General features: G+C 48.0%; 1 protein-coding gene across 1 annotated transcript in view; it reads left to right on the forward strand.

Annotated features, from left to right (window-relative positions):
• Nucleotides 1-6,904: 6,904 nt before the first annotated feature.
• The window catches only part of JAM3 (junctional adhesion molecule 3), a 116,691-nt gene continuing 107,482 nt past the window's right edge, over nucleotides 6,905-16,113 (forward strand). The window contains exon 1 of the mRNA XM_077249344.1: nucleotides 6,905-7,173. Coding sequence (XP_077105459.1) covers nucleotides 7,122-7,173 — 52 coding nt within the window. The 5' untranslated portion in view covers nucleotides 6,905-7,121. The remainder of the gene's footprint in view (nucleotides 7,174-16,113) is intronic.

Consider the following 16,113-nt stretch of genomic DNA (forward strand, 5'->3'; position numbering starts at 1 on the left):
ACACTCACATGTTCTCAGGACATTGCAGGCAACCAGGCTAGTGGGTGTAGTTCCCATATGTCCCAATACATCAGGACTGGCAGTCAGGACCCCTCAGATAAGACTCAGACAAAGACTCTCACAGACTCTGGAGGCTGGGTAAAGTGGAGTCACTTAAATAGCCACAGCCTTGTGACATCACGAACAGCGCTGGCTTCCTCAGACCCTCTTATCTCTTCAGTCTTAGTAAATTTAACACAAGTTTGTCTAATGCCTGTATCTCCGCTACAGAACATGTCAGAATCATAACACACCCAACATTCATCTTGTATTAACATTGGCGTTCTAATGAGAGCAAATTTGGGTTTGATGGGATGCGTAGTTCCAGAGAAATCCATACTCTGTCCCTGTTGGAACTAGAAGCCTGCGTTTACCGTGGCCGATAGATCCGCCGATGGAGATTCACAAACTGGATGTATTATTTTCCTAGCTTAAACCGTTGGCCCAATATCTTATCATATTAGAACAAAGACCCTCATGGATTTTGGAGAACTTCTATACCAGTTCTAGCTGGAGGAAAGTTTGAGCCAACACAAGCGATCGTAAAAATTCTTTTGGGAGGGGCATGAAGAGTAAGTTGCCCAATGTCAGGAAATTATAGCCAGAGCAATAAAAGCTCGTCTACACCCATTGAAAAGAAAAGCTAAATCCTGAAGTGAAGGGGGGTCAACGCCCACCCTATAGGTGCTGGCAATGAGAGACTAAAACTTATATTATATTTCATACAATATCGTGACACGCCAGTTTACTCCAGTTTCAATTATTAAACTGCTTTTGGCCTACTTGTTTGGTTGGGCCTATTAACTGTCTCTGCCCCTCATTACAGCTGTGCTCCGCTGAACAAAGCTATGCCGCCTGTGTACTCCAGTTACCAATTTTGAACTGCATTTAGCCTACTTTATTTTTTTAGGCCTACTAAGTCTGTCTGCACCACTCCTTACAGTTGTCCTCCGCTGAACAAATCTATGTCGCCAGTTTAGTCCTGTTACCAATTTTGAACTGCATTTAGCCTTCTTTTTTATTTTAGGCCTACTAACTGTGTCTGCGCCACTCATTACAGCTGTCCTCCATTGAACAAAGCTATGCCGCCTGTTTACTCCTGTTACCGATTTTGAACTGCATTTAGCCTACTCTTTTATTTTAGGCCTACTAAGTCTGTCAGCGTCACTCCTAACAGTTGTCCTCCGCTGAACAAAGCTATGCCGCCAGTTTACTCCTGTTACCTATTTTGAACTGCATTTAGCCTACTTACTTTATTGGGCCTACTAACTGCCAGCCACTCCTTACAGTTGTCCTCCGCTGAACAAAGCAATGCCGCCTGTTTAGTCCTGTTACCAGTTTTGAACTGCATTTAGCCCACTTTATTATTTGGGCATATATCTTTGTGTTTCCTCTTCATCCTGCCCATTGCCCAGCCACTGCTAGATGACTCTGCTGGTACATTGACCCAGACCACTTCATTCCCCTTGCACTCTACACAGCCAGAATCTGACCCTGCTGAAAGGCAGGTTCCCCTTCCCGCATACTATACCACCTTACACGGGGACAAAGAGTAAGGTGCAGTTGAAAGTGCAGGTTCCTTCATCAGGTGGGGGGGCATACTCGTTGTCAATGTCACTGGCACAGGGGCCCTCATAGTACGCAAAAGTGTCTCTGCCGGTGGGAGGCGCCCCTGCCGTCATACACACCGCCGTACTTTGAGGGGCCCTGTGCCAGTGCCAATGCGAACGAGTGGGCCCCCCCTGCTTGCTCAGGATCACAGCACTTGCAAAGTTTAAATGCTTACCTCTCCCTGCTCCACCGCCGTGACGTATTCCGCGTTTCCTGGGCCAACGAAAAACTTGAGCCAGCCCTACCCCCCACAACTTTAGCCAAATGACCCCAGTTTTCAATGCCTAACTATTATTATAAAGTAAATTAAGATTGACAAGCTTCAGCAATAAGAATTGATGTTTTTGGCATTAAAATGGGCACTGTAGGTGTTTTCCTGTCCTCCACTCTCTGCAGATTTTGATTCCCCATTGACTTGCATTGGGTTTCGTGTTTCGGTCGGCCCCCGACTTTTCGCAATAATCGGCCGATTTCACCCGACCCGACTTTTGAGAAAGTCGGGTTTTGCGAAACCCGACTCGATCCTAAAAAGTAAAAGTCGCTCAACTCTACCGGTGTCTGCCGGTACAGTTCAAAGCAATGATGGAGGAGAGAGCGTCACCCGACGCTCCCTCTCCCATCATTCCCCACTCTCTGCATCTGACACTGCAGGTGCGCGTCATCGCGCACCCACTGTGTGCCAGGCAGTGCGGCGGCAGCCGCCGACACAGGAGCAGGGGGCAGGGCAAGCACGAGGAGAGGTGAGGAGCTTGTTTTTTTTTACTGGACTGGAAGGGGGGATGTGGGCTGTGCTGTATACTACTGTGTGGGCTGTGCTGTATACTACTGTGTGGGCAGTGCTGTATACTACTGTGTGGGCAGTGCTGTATACTACTGTGTGGGCTGTGCTGTAAACTACTGTGTGGGCTGTGCTGTATACTACTGTGTGGGCAGTGCTTTATACTACTGTGTAGGCTGTTCTATATACTACTGTGTGGGCTGTGCGATATACTACTGTGTGGGCTGTGCGATATACTATTGTGTGGGCTGTGCTATATACTACTATGTGGGCTGTGCTATATACTACTATGTGGGCTGTGCTATATACTATGGGGGTATATTATATTCTATGGGGCAGGCTGTGTTATATACTATGTGGCTGTGTTATATATTGGGGGGGTACATTATACATTATATTCTATGGAGGAGGCTGTGTTATATACTATGGGGGGCTGCATTATATTCTGTGGGGGGCTTTATTAGATTTTATGATGGATGATTGCATCATACTCTTTGATGGGGCTACATTATATTCTATGGGGAGGTGGGCTATTATATCCTGTTCGGGGCTACATTATATTCTATGGGGGGTTGTATTATATTTATATTCTATGAGGGGTGATTGCATCATACTGTATGAGGGGGCTACATTATACTATATGGGGGGCTGCATTATATTCTATGGGGGGGTTACATTATACTCTGTGGGGGTTTACATTATACTCTGTGGGGTGGCTGCATTATACTCTGGGGTGGTGGCTGCATTATACTATATGTGGGCTGAATTATACTGCATCAAGGACTATGGGGAATACATTATACTATATGAAGAACTATGGGGTGCATTATACTATGGGAAGTGAATTGTACTATATGGATGACTATGGTGGTGCATTATACTATATGGAGCACTGTGAGGAGTGTATTATACTATATGGAAGACTAAGGAGTATATTATAATATATGGAGGACTATGAGGAGTGTATTATACTATACGGAGGACTATGGGAAGTGTATAATACTATATGGAGGACTATGAGGTGTGTATTATACTATATGGAGGACTATGGGAAGTGTATAATACTATATGGAGGACTATGAGTGTATTTATACTATATGTAGGACTATGGGGCACATTATATTTTATACATAGTTACATATGCAGCACCCCAGAGTCCTGGTCGTTGCAGTACTGTGGCTCCGCCGCTAAGGGGGGCTATGGTACGTCTGTTGGCACTGAAGGAGTTCATCTGACCAGGTATCACATACACCAATACATTTCACAGTCGGGCCTCCAGGGGGAGCTAAGGGTGCTATTTATTAGGCCACTCCGCACCGTGTGGGTAAACTGGGGGTCAGGCAGGAAGTTAGTTCAGAAAGCTGACTGGGTTGGAACCAGGCAACACCTTGTGGCAGGGGGTGTTGTGGGGAAGATTCGGTAGGGTCCCTGTCAGGTTTGGGACCCTGACAGAGGCCTGGCAACAAGAAAGAACGTCACGGGACCGTGCCTGCTCAGCATAGCGGCGGTGCCCTAAGAAAGGATCAGAAGCGAGATATATTGTGCTGAGTGAGAAACGAGATCAAAGCAAGAAGGAGAATACCAGTAGGAGTCGTGCTGTAAGACCGAGGCAACATCCTACTGAGGCGCACAACCGGCGGCCGGAACGCCGAGGAAGTATTCATATATCTAGCTCCAAGCAATACTTCAAACCAACGGCAGGACAGTCAGTCACAGGCGGGCTGTCTCACCTAAATCACCTATGCAGACTTGGGGGGCAACCTGTGGAGAGGGGCGACTCTAGGGTCCCGGAAGAGCTCCGAGCCTACCCGTCATACGGGTGCGTCCCAACCATAACACCGGGAGGGACGGAGGATTAGCAGGACATCATCTAATCGAGTTGTTGTGAGGGAACACGAGAAACAGACACAACAGTTGTGGGGACTATCCCGTAAGCACAGCAGGGGAGGACCACAACACATAGCGCTAGCAGGTAGGCACAGATTTCCACCTGCAAGGAGAACTCTGGAGGTGCCATCGGACCGGCCGGACTTGCGCAGCCTGGTGAACCGTATTCCGGACTGAGGACCCAGAGACCTTCAGTAAAGAGGTAAAGAGACTGCAACCTGGGGTCCTCGTTATTTACTGCACCGCACCACTACCACTATCTACATCTATCACTGTACGCCCCTCAGCAGGGTCACGGACCGGGTCTAGCCACCGTGACAACCCCAGAGCAGAGACTCAGAGGCCCGGTACCGGGTACCCCTCAGCCCTGCGGCAGTGGGGGCGCTACACATACATAGTACATACTATGTATTTTATTTTATGGAGGACTATGGGGTGTGCAGAGGTGTATCTAGCTCTTCCTGCATGCAGGGCAAAGGATCAGTTTGGCGCCCCCCTCAGATTTCTGCCCCCTATAATATCCTCAGATTTCTGCCCCCATAATGTGCTCAGATTTTTTCTGCCCCCATAATGTCCTGATTTCTGCCCCCATCCCCCCCTTCCCGGGTGCAGTTGCATGTGGTGGAGAAATCTGAGAAACATATGGGGGGGGGATGGGGGCAGAAATCAGGACATTATGGGGGCAGAAGAAATCTGAGCACATTATGGGGGCAGAAATCAGGACATTGCACCCATCCAGCCCCCTGGCCTTGCTTCAGTCCTCACACAGTCAATTTTCTCCCCCTGCCCTGCTCCCTCCCTATCCTTGCGACCTTGTGTGACGTCTGCTGCCAAATAGCATCCCTGCCAACCACAACCATCCCTTCCTAGTCGTGTACTTAGTAGCCCCCTTAAATTTCCAACAGGCTGGTTTCACACTTGCGTTTTTTGCCGCTGCGTTTTAGCGCTAAAAATCGCATGCGTTTTTTTTCTATACTTAACATTAAAAACGCATGCGTTTTGACGCGTTTTTGGCAACGCATGCGTTTTTTTATGCTTGCGTTTTGTTGCAGAAATGCAACCTGTAGTAATTTCTAGCATGTATTGCTGTCTATGTAAAAGCATGCGTTTTTAAGCACATGCGTTTGCATGCGTTTTTAAACGCATGCGTTTCTATAGAAAAACACAAGAAAAAACAAGAAAACCCTAACCCTAGGGTTACTAGGGATCCTAACCCCTAAGTTAGGATCCCTAGTAACCCTAGGGATCCTAACCCTAACCCTAGGGATCCTAACCCTAACCCTTAGGGTTAGGATCCCTAGGGTTAGGGTTAGGATCCCTAGGGTTAGGATCCCTAGGGTTAAGGTTAGGATCCCTAGGGTTAGGGTTAGGATCCCTAGGGTTAGGCTTAGGATCCCTAGGGTTAGGGTTAGGATCCCTAGGGTTACTAGGGATCCTAACCCTAACCCTAGCTATTTCTGTTTATAGTGGGTTTTCTAGTTGATTTTGATGATTGGCAGCTGTCACACACTTCTCATCATGTGTTTCAAAAACGCAAACGCAGGAAAAAACGCTTGTAAACGCGTCAAAACGCCTCGTTTTTTTACCACATGCAAAAACACATGCGTCTAAAAAACACAGCGTTTAAATGCGTTTACATGCGTTTTTGCACCAAATGCATTTGCGTTAAAAACGCTGCGTTTTTAAACGCAAGTGTGAAACCAGCCTAAGCCTTCGGTGTCTTCAGCTCCAGCCTCTATTACCCAGCCGTCTGGAGCAGGAGCACTTACCACAATCCTTGGGAACCGACGCGCAGCACTTTCTCTGAGCCGGTTGTCAATTTCACAGCCGGCTCAGGGAACGGAACAATCTCAGTGTGGGGGCGGCAGAATTCCTCCGATGGGGAGCCTCTTCCTTGGACTGCCGCATCAGGCGGTCCGCTGGGGTCCCCCTGTCGGCTGCGCCCGGGGTACATGCCCCGGTTGCCCCCCCTGTATATGCCACTGGGGGTGTGCATTTTACAATATGGAGGACTGTGGTGCACATTATAATATATGGAGGACTATGGGGTGTAGTATACTAAACAAGCAAAATGCTGCATATTCATTGGGTGATTGGATTGTTTATGCCAGAACAGAAATCCTTGTTCTCGGCAGCACATCGCCGGTATAAACTGTAGATGTGCTGCTGATAACATGATACTGTATGGTGATCTGTTAGTGATCTATTAGTGATCGTTCTGTCCCATCATTATTCCTCAGACGGTGGAAAGAGACAGGGAAACAAGCGTCCAATGACTTCAGTATTGTCGATCACACTCGTTTAGCGGCCTGAGATCAGCGCATGTAAATACAGCAGAAATGCTTCTGTGTGATGTCCAATATGTTAGCATTTGGGCCCCATTTTAAACTTTGCCTATGGCCCCACTTTGCCTAACTCCGGCCCTGGGCGCTAGTCCAGGTCACATCTGATTCCTGAGGATCAGATGCCGGTTATTTGGCCCTAGTCACAGTCCTCCTCGTAGTTGCCTCCCACACCCTATGCTGATGCTCGTGTATTCCATTTCCTCCAGCACGGCTGCGCACACTTCGCGCGTCATGAGAGCAGAATAGGATACAGTACCTACGATTAACCAGCAGGTGGCGCGTGGGAACACGAAACAAAAAGGAAAAGCATGTACGGGGCGTGTCTGTAAGGAGAGTGCACGGAGTTGTACGGGGCGTGTCTGTAAGGAGATTGTCTGCGCTGGGCTTGTGTACGGCCGTTACAGTGGGTGGAGCTCTGGGTAGCGGTCTCCGGTGGTCCTTATACCTTCTACGGGATCAAGATGGTGCCTACAGGGACAAGCACGGGAGTCCTGGTCCTGCTGCTGCTGCACGGTGAGGATGGAGGGGCGGGAGTAGAGCCCGGGTCTTGTATTATGTGCAGAGCATCCTCCTACGTCACATGGATGTGTATATACTGGGTGTAATGGTGAGATCTGCGGAGCGTCTTGCTACGGTGTACAGATAAGGAGGACATCGGGGTGTATATAGTGTGTGTATATATCTGTGTGTGAGGACATAGGGGGGTATATAGTGTGTGTATATATCTGTGTGTGAGGACATAGGGGGGTATATAGTGTGTGTATATATCTGTGTGTGAGGACATAGGGGGGTATATAGTGTGTGTATATATCTGTGTGTGAGGACATAGGGGGGTATATAGTGTGTGTATATATCTGTGTGAGGACATAGGGGGGTATATAGTGTGTGTATATATCTGTGTGAGGACATCGGGGGGTATATAGTGTGTGTATCTATCTGTGTGAGGACATAGGGGGGTATATAGTGTGTGTATATATCTGTGTGAGGACATAGGGGGGTATATAGTGTGTGTGTGTGTGTGTGTGTATATATATAGCTGTCTGCGAGGACATAGGGGGGTATATAGCGTGTATGTATATATTATATATATATATATATATATATATATATATATATATATATATATATATATATATATATATATATACATACACACACTAGATGGTGGCCCGATTCTAACGCATCAGGTATTCTAGAATATGTATGCGTAGTACATTGCGCAGCCCACGCAGTACATTGGGCAGCCCACACAGTACATTGCCCAGCCCACGTAGTATATCGCACAGCCCACGTAGTATATTGCGCAGGGCACATTGTGTATATAGCACAGCCCACGTAGTATATTGCCCAGCCACGTAGTATACAGCACAGCCCACGTAGTATATTGCCCAGCCACGTAGTATACAGCACAGCCCATGTAGTATATTGCACAGCCCATGTAGTATATTGCCCAGCCCACGCAGTATATAGCAATGTGGGCATCATATCCCTGTTAAAAAAAGAAATAAAATAAAAAATAGTTATATACTCACCTTCCGGAGCCCCCGGATCCAAGCGATGCTCCTCGCCCGCTCCGGTCCCAAGAGTGCATTGCGGTCTCGCGAGATCGCAGCATGGGGCATGGAGCGTCGGGAGGAGCGGGTAAGGCCTGTTGTCGATCCGGGGGCCGACGGACGGTGAGTATCTAATGATTTTTTATTATTTTTAACATTAGATCGTTTTACTATTCATGCCGCATAGGCAGCATGAATAGTAAAAAGTTGGTCACACAGGGTTAATAGCAGCGGTAACGGAGTGCATTACACCGCGGCATAACGCGGTCCGTTACCGCTGCCATTAACCCTGTGTGAGGGTAGACTGGAGGGGAGTACGGTGCGGGCACTGACTGCGGGGAGGAAGGAGCGGCCATTTTTCCGCCGGACTGTGCCCGTCGCTGATTGGTCGTGGCTGTTTTGCCACGACCAATCAGCGACTTTGATTCCATGAGAGACAGAGGCCGCGACCAATGAATATCCGCGACAGACAGACAGACAGAAGGACAGACAGAAAGACGGAAGTGACCCTTAGACAATTATATAGTAGATATATATATCTGTGTGAGGACATGGGGGGTATATAGTGTGTGTGTATGTATATACACTCACCGGCCACTTTATTAGGTACACCATGCTAGTAACGGGTTGGACCCCCTTTTGCCTTCAGAACTGCCTCAATTCTTCGTGGCATAGATTCAACAAGGTGCTGGAAGCATTCCTCAGAGATTTTGGTCCATATTGACATGATGGCATCACACAGTTGCCGCAGATTTGTCGGCTGCACATCCCAAAGATGCTCCATACAAGGCAGGATGGATCCATGCTTTCATGTTGTTTACGCCAAATTCTGACCCTACCATCCGAATGTCGCAGCAGAAATCGAGACTCATCAGACCAAGCAACGTTTTTCCAATCTTCTACTGTCCAATTTCGATGAGCTTGTACAAATTGTAGCCTCAGTTTCCTGTTCTTAGCTGAAAGGAGTGGTACCCGGTGTGGTCTTCTGCTGCTGTAGCCCATCTGCCTCAAAGTTCGACGCACTGTGCGTTCAGAGATGCTCTTAGGCCTACCTTGGTTGTAACGGGTGGCGATTTGAGTCACTGTTGCCTTTCTATCAGCTCGAACCAGTCTGCCCATTCTCCTCTGACCTCTGGCATCAACAAGGCATTTCCGCCCACAGAACTGCCGCTCACTGGATTTTTTTTCTTTTTCGGACCATTCTCTGTAAACCCTAGAGATGGTTGTGCGTGAAAATCCCAGTAGATCAGCAGTTTCTGAAATACTCAGACCAGCCCTTCTGGCACCAACAACCATGCCACGTTCAAAGGCACTCAAATCACCTTTCTTCCCCATACTGATGCTCGGTTTGAACTGCAGGAGATTGTCTTGACCATGTCTACATGCCTAAATGCACTGAGTTGCCGCCATGTGATTGGCTGATTAGAAATTAAGTGTTAACAAGAAGTTGGACAGGTGTACCTAATAAAGTGGCCAGTGAGTGTATATCTGTGTGTGAGGACATCGGGGTGTATATACAGCATATAACAAGCGAGACTTGTTTGGGCTAAAGAACACAAGGAATGGACATTAGACCGGTGGAAATCTGTGCTTTGGTCTGATGAGTCCAAATTTGAGATCTTTGGTTCCAACCACCGTGTCTTTGTGCGACGCAGAAAAGGTGAACGGATGGACTCTACATCCTGGTTCCCACCGTGAAGCATGGAGGAGGAGGTGTGATGGTGTGGGGGTGCTCTGCTGGTGACACTGTTGGGGATTTATTCAAAATTGAAGGCATACTGAACCAGCATGGCTACCACAGCATCTTGCATGGCTACCACAGCGGCATGCTATTCCATCCGGTTTGCGTTTAGTTGGACCATCATTTATTTTTCAACAGGACAATGACTCCAAACACACCTCCAGGCTGTGTAAGGGCTATTTGACCAAGAATGAGAGTGATGGGGTGCTACGCCAGATGACCTGGCCTCCACAGTCACCAGACCTGAACCCAATCGAGATGGTTTGGGGTGAGCTGGACCGCAGAGTGAAGGCAAAAGGGCCAACAAGTGCTAAGCATCTCTGGGAACTCCTTCAAGATTGTTGGAAGACCATTCCCGGTGACTACCTCTTGAAGCTCATCAAGAGAATGCCAAGAGTGTGCAAAGCAGTCATCAAAGCAAAAAGTGGCTACTTTGAAGAACCTAGAATATAAGACATATTTTCAGTTGTTTCACACTTTTTTGTTAAGTATATAATTCCACATGTGTTAGGGTACTGTCTCACAGTGGCACTTTTGTCGCTACGACGGTACGATTCGTGACGCTCTAGCGATATCCATACGATCTCGCTGTGTCTGACACTCTACTGCGATCAGGGACCCTGCTGAGAATCGTACGTCGTAGCAGATCGTTTGGAACTTTCTTTCGTCGCTGGATCTCCCGCTGTCATCGTTGGATCTGTGTGTGTGACACCGATCCAACGATGCGTTCGCTTGTAACCAGGGTAAACATCGGGTTACTAAGCGCAGGGTCGCGCTTAGTAACCCGATGTTTACCCTGGTTACCATCGTAAAAGTAAAAAAAAACAAACAGTATATACTCACATTTCGGTGTCCGTCAGGTCCCTTGCAGTCTGCTTCCCGCACTGACTGACTGCCGGCCGGAAAGTGAGAGCAGAGCACAGTGGTGACGGACACCGGAATGTGAGTATGTACTGTTTTTTTTTTTTTACTTTTACGATGGTAACCAGGGTAAACATCGGGTTACTAAGCGCGGCCCTGCGCTTAGTAACCCGATGTTTACCCTGGTTACCCGGGGCCTTCGGCATCGTTGGTCGCTGGAGAGCTGTCTGTGTGACAGCTCTCCAGCGACCACACAACGACTTTCCAACGATCACGGCCAGGTCGTATCGCTGGTCGTGATCGTTGGAAAGTTGCAGAGTGTGACAGTACCCTTAATTCATAGTTTTGATGCCTTCAGTGTGAATTTACAATTTTCATAGTCATGAAAATACAGAAAAATCTTTAAATGAGAAGGTGTGTCCAAACTTTTGGTCTGTACTGTATCTGTGTGTGAGGACATCGGAGTGTATATAGTGTAAGGACATCCCCTATGGCCCAGGTCTGCGCACAATGTGGACGGCGTCCACGACATCACCCATTAAACTAAAGTGCTCCGAGGCTGTGGGATGCCGCCCGGAGCCAGAACAGCCCAAAAGGAATACCGATAGTCCCACCAATTTAGTGTCAGTGAGTCCCTTGGTATGGGCTGAAATAGATGGACGGGCCGCACATTGCCTTGTAGATACAGGCCCTCAAGTAACCACGATGCCTGAGACATATTTTAAGAGACACTTTCCAGAAGCCTTGAGGCCAGAGTGGGGGCCAGTGATCAAGTTGACAGCCGCTAATCAACTGCCCATGCAGGGACATACTGTTACGCTTGGAATAAATATACTCAGAGAGTTTGGAAGTTTTCTGATTAGCGAATCTCCGAACGCATTCCTGAAACAATGGAGCCCACATTCCCCTCAAAGAAAGGTGTTCCAGCAATTGACCCGGACGGTCCTGGCACAAGAGGTCTGTGAAGAAAAGGTGTTAGGGAAGGTGATCATACTGGCCACCACCAATCTTGACTTACCTTCGGGTCAAAGTGTGATTTCACTACCTGTTCGAGTTTGCACCCCATTGGAATGGGTTGAAGTTCAACTGGAACCAGCATCTGTGGAAAGTTTACCATCGGAGCTTGTCAGGAAATATGAAGAATTTCTTATTATTTCAATTGCACATACAGAGCACTCAACTGCAATTTCCGCTGCCTGCATGTGCCTGTGTGCAATTTCACTCCCCCCTCCCTCTCCCGTTCTATACAGCTGTAATGTGAGACTAGCGTGCCAGCAGCCCTCACTGAGAAGTTTTATGGCCTAATACTGAAAGTACAAGTTAAAGCACATGGAAAAACCAAGGTTTCTTTGTCCTTGTAAACATAAATATCATAGCACTGATTAATGATAGAAGTGGGGCAAATACATTTTTGGCATGTGCCTCAGTAGAACTACCAGCCAGTGAGTTTTCTAGGTTCCAGAACCAGCACAATTGAGAAACGGATTACTACTTAACCGGGTCACACAGCTACCCCATGTTTATACGTAAATAAACCCCCATGTCATGCTGAGCATAACGACACGGGTGTCGTCTTTCTACGAGGTTCATACGCCGAGATATTTGGGATGATGTTTTTTCATATACTCAAGAAAGAGGAGTGCATTCCATAGCTCTGCCCACCCCATGAGGTCATCCAGGGGGGAGACCCTTAGTTTTGGGCAAAGGTATAAAACTCAGAGGCCCAGACAAGGGGGGTCTTTTGCTGGAGGATTCAGCTACGACAGGCTGTGCAATCTGACCTGAGTATTTTGGGAACGTCCCCTCCCCTGCCACCACATGGCATACCATTGTATGATATGAAAGAACTGTAAATTAATTTTCACCTTTAATCCCTGTTATTTTTGTAATTGTCTGTACATACGGTACACGTCGTCTTTTATAATATCTTTTTACCCTTTTGTAAACGCTGCCTACCTTTTTGGAGTAAAATATATAAAATTACTAGCTTCGTTTCTCCTTGCTCTATAACGTACTGTCACATCCTCTGCAGTAAAATTACGCTACTAATTGGGTTGGCTCCTGACCCATTATTGATTAAGAGAGAGGAGCTGGTAGCAGGGGAAATTGTCCTATGCTTTTGGGGAAACTGGCAGCGATGGATTGCATTGATAATTATTGTTCCCGCCTAAGTGGGAGTAGTTGTATCGTCCTCACTGCAGTGTGCCCATTAGCCAGTACATAGTAAGGCAGCCTTTCTGGAGACTAATTATCCTAGGTTCAGTACCCTGTCTGACCTGAGGGTAAGGGGGGCGCCAGAGAGCTGCAAGTTCCAAACCGGAAGTGGGATATAGATAAATCCCCTTCAGTAAAGAACCGGGGCCAACCAAACAACTCTGGTTCATGACATCTTGGTGTCAGCGGTGGAGATGATAAAAAATATCCTCCCTGTGGTTCGTGACATATTGGTGGCAGAGCGGTGAAATCATAGAGCATTAGTGATCTAGTTTGAGCAATCATTCCGCTCACTAAAAACTTGCACAGTTCTTGCGAGGACTCTGCACAAAACGTTTTGGAGAACGAGCTCAGTGTTTACTAGTCCTGGGAAGATACCGTGTGTACTTTTGATTACCCCCTCCCTTTCTGTTTGTTTTTCTATCCTAGCTTTTATTTTGCAATGATGGCCACAAAAGGAGAAGACTCGTACACACCATCAGAATAAGGACACTCTTGTTTGAATATGCACGTACCACAGCCTGGACCCCCTATGGCAAAACCAAGACCCAGCTGGTGCGATTTGAAGCGGACCAAGCCCGTCCTCAGAGCCCGGTGGACGCAGAAGCCAGCACCAGCACAGGTAGTGCTGCTGCCGAGGGCCAACCGCTGAATGCCGGCACTACTTGCAACCAGGGGAGCGTGGCCTCCGCCTGCAGCTGGCTCTGCAACAATGCTCCGCAGATGACACAGAGAGACGTCTGCAGCTTGTCCTGCAATTCCAAGAGGCGGAGAGAGCCGAGCGGGAGGCCCAAGCTCGGAGGGCCCATGAACTGCAGATGGCTCAAGTTGGGGCAGTACCATCCACTACCCAGGGCAGCGAGTCCAGCAACGCTTAGTCCCCTAAACCCCGGCCAGAGCACTTTCCTGTGATGGAAAGGAACGGGGACTTGGACGCCTTTCTGCATTCATTTGAGAAAGCTGCAGACAGTATCAGCTAGGACTTGCTAACCATTTATTTCCTAAGGATGATGTGTTCACAGGTGCGGGAGTGCTCAGACACTTTTCTATTGGCCCAAGATGGGGACAGATGTGACATACTACTGGCGCTCCTGTATCACCTGCCAAAGAGTGGGGAAGGCAGGGCCAGCTCTTAAGGCTCCCCTGATCCCTTTGCCAGTGATAGAGGAGCCTTTCCAGAGGATCGCGGTGGACATTGTGGGCCCGCTGGCCATCCCCAGCAGCTCTGGAAAGCAATACGTCTTCACTGGGGTAGACGACGCTACCTGGTACCCAGAGGCAGTGGTTCTGTACTCAACTAGGGCGGATAAGGTGGCAGAAGCACTGTTGACTATCTTTTCACGGGTAGGCTTTCCCAAGGAGATGCTTACCGACCAAGGGACCCAATTCATGTCTCGCCTGATGGAGGCGCTCTGTAAGAGAATGCAGGTGAAGCATCTGGTATCGAGTGTATATCAGCCCCAGAGCAGTGGTTTGTGTGAGTACTTCAATGGTACCCTCAAACAGATGCTACGCATGCTGGTTGAGACCCAAGGATGCGACTGGGAGCGGTACCTCCCACACCTGCTATTCGCTTATCGAGAGGTTCCGCAGGCCTCAACGGGGTTCTCCCCCTTCGAGCTCACGTACGGCAAGCGAGTCTGGGGACCCCTTGGGTTGGTAAGGGAATCCTGGTAAGAGGAGCCAAACTGTTATGATCTGGTGGCCTAGGAGCAGCGTGGACGAGCTCTGGAGTAGGTGGCCTCTATACTGACCGCAGACCCTGAACTTAACACCGCAACTATAAGTAGCCGTGGGATGTTCCTGTCACTCCCTCGACACCTCGTCACAGCCGGAGGACTAATTACCCCTAAAGAAAGAAACAGGAAAACTATCTTGCCTCAGAGAAAATCCCCAAAGGAAAGACAGCCCCCCACAAATATTGACTGTGAGAGGAGAGGGAAATTACAAACGCAGACTGAAAACAGAATTTAGCAAAGGAGGCCACCCTACCTAGAAAGAAAAGACAGGACAGAGTACTGTGCGGTCAGTATTAAAATACTACAAAAATCCACCACAGAGAATAGAAAAATCTCCACATCTAACTAAAGGCATGGAGGGTAACTCTGCGACTCCAGAGCTTCCAGCTTGGCTGAATAAATCTTTACACAGACAAAGCTGGACAAGAAAAAACATAGCTATTCACTGTCATGATCTCTGCAGGCAGAGATCATAGCAAGCCTATAGAGGGACAAGCTCTCGGAAGATGGAACTATACTGACCATGAACTAAGCCTGCCGCGCAACTAGAAATAGCCAGGTAGCATTTCCTATTTATCGCTAGATGCCCAGCTCTGGCCTAAGACCTAAATAGCTAGGAGAGGGAAATATAAGACCTGGCTCACCTCTAGAGAAATATTCCAAAGAAGACAGTAGCCCCCCACATATAATGACGGTGAGTTCAGATGAAACAACAAACGCAGCAGGAAAATAGTCTTAGCAAATTTGAGGTCCGCTTACTAGATAGCAGAAGACAGATAGTATACTTTCATGGTCAGCAGAAAAACACTAACAAAACACCATCCCGAGATTACCTTAAACTCTGGCATTAACTCATAACGCCAGAGTAGCAATCCCTGATCAACGAGAGCTTTCCAGACACAGTAACAAAACTTCAGCTGTGAACTGGAACAAATAGGCAAAACAAAACATGGACAAAAGTCCAACTTATCTAGTAGTAGTCTAGAAGCAGGAACAAGCACTGAGAGGCATCAGATAACATTGTTGACCGGCAAGAAACCACCAGAGAAATGAGCTTAAATAGCGACACCCACTACTGATGGAACCAGGTGAAACAGGAAAGAGGATGACAAGTCCAATTCCACAAGCGGCCACCGGGGGAGCCCAGAATCCAAATTCACAACAGTACCCCCCCCTCAAGGAGGGGGCACCGAACCCTCACCAGATCCACCAGGGCGACCAGGATGAGCCCTATGGAAGGCACGAACAAGATCAGAAGCATGAACATCAGATGCATTGACCCAAGAATTATCCTCCTGGCCGTAACCCTTCCAGTTGACCAGATACTGGAGTTTCCGTCTGGAAA

Source organism: Ranitomeya variabilis, chromosome 4 (assembly GCF_051348905.1).
Source record: "Ranitomeya variabilis isolate aRanVar5 chromosome 4, aRanVar5.hap1, whole genome shotgun sequence".
Lineage (NCBI taxonomy): Eukaryota > Metazoa > Chordata > Amphibia > Anura > Dendrobatidae > Ranitomeya > Ranitomeya variabilis.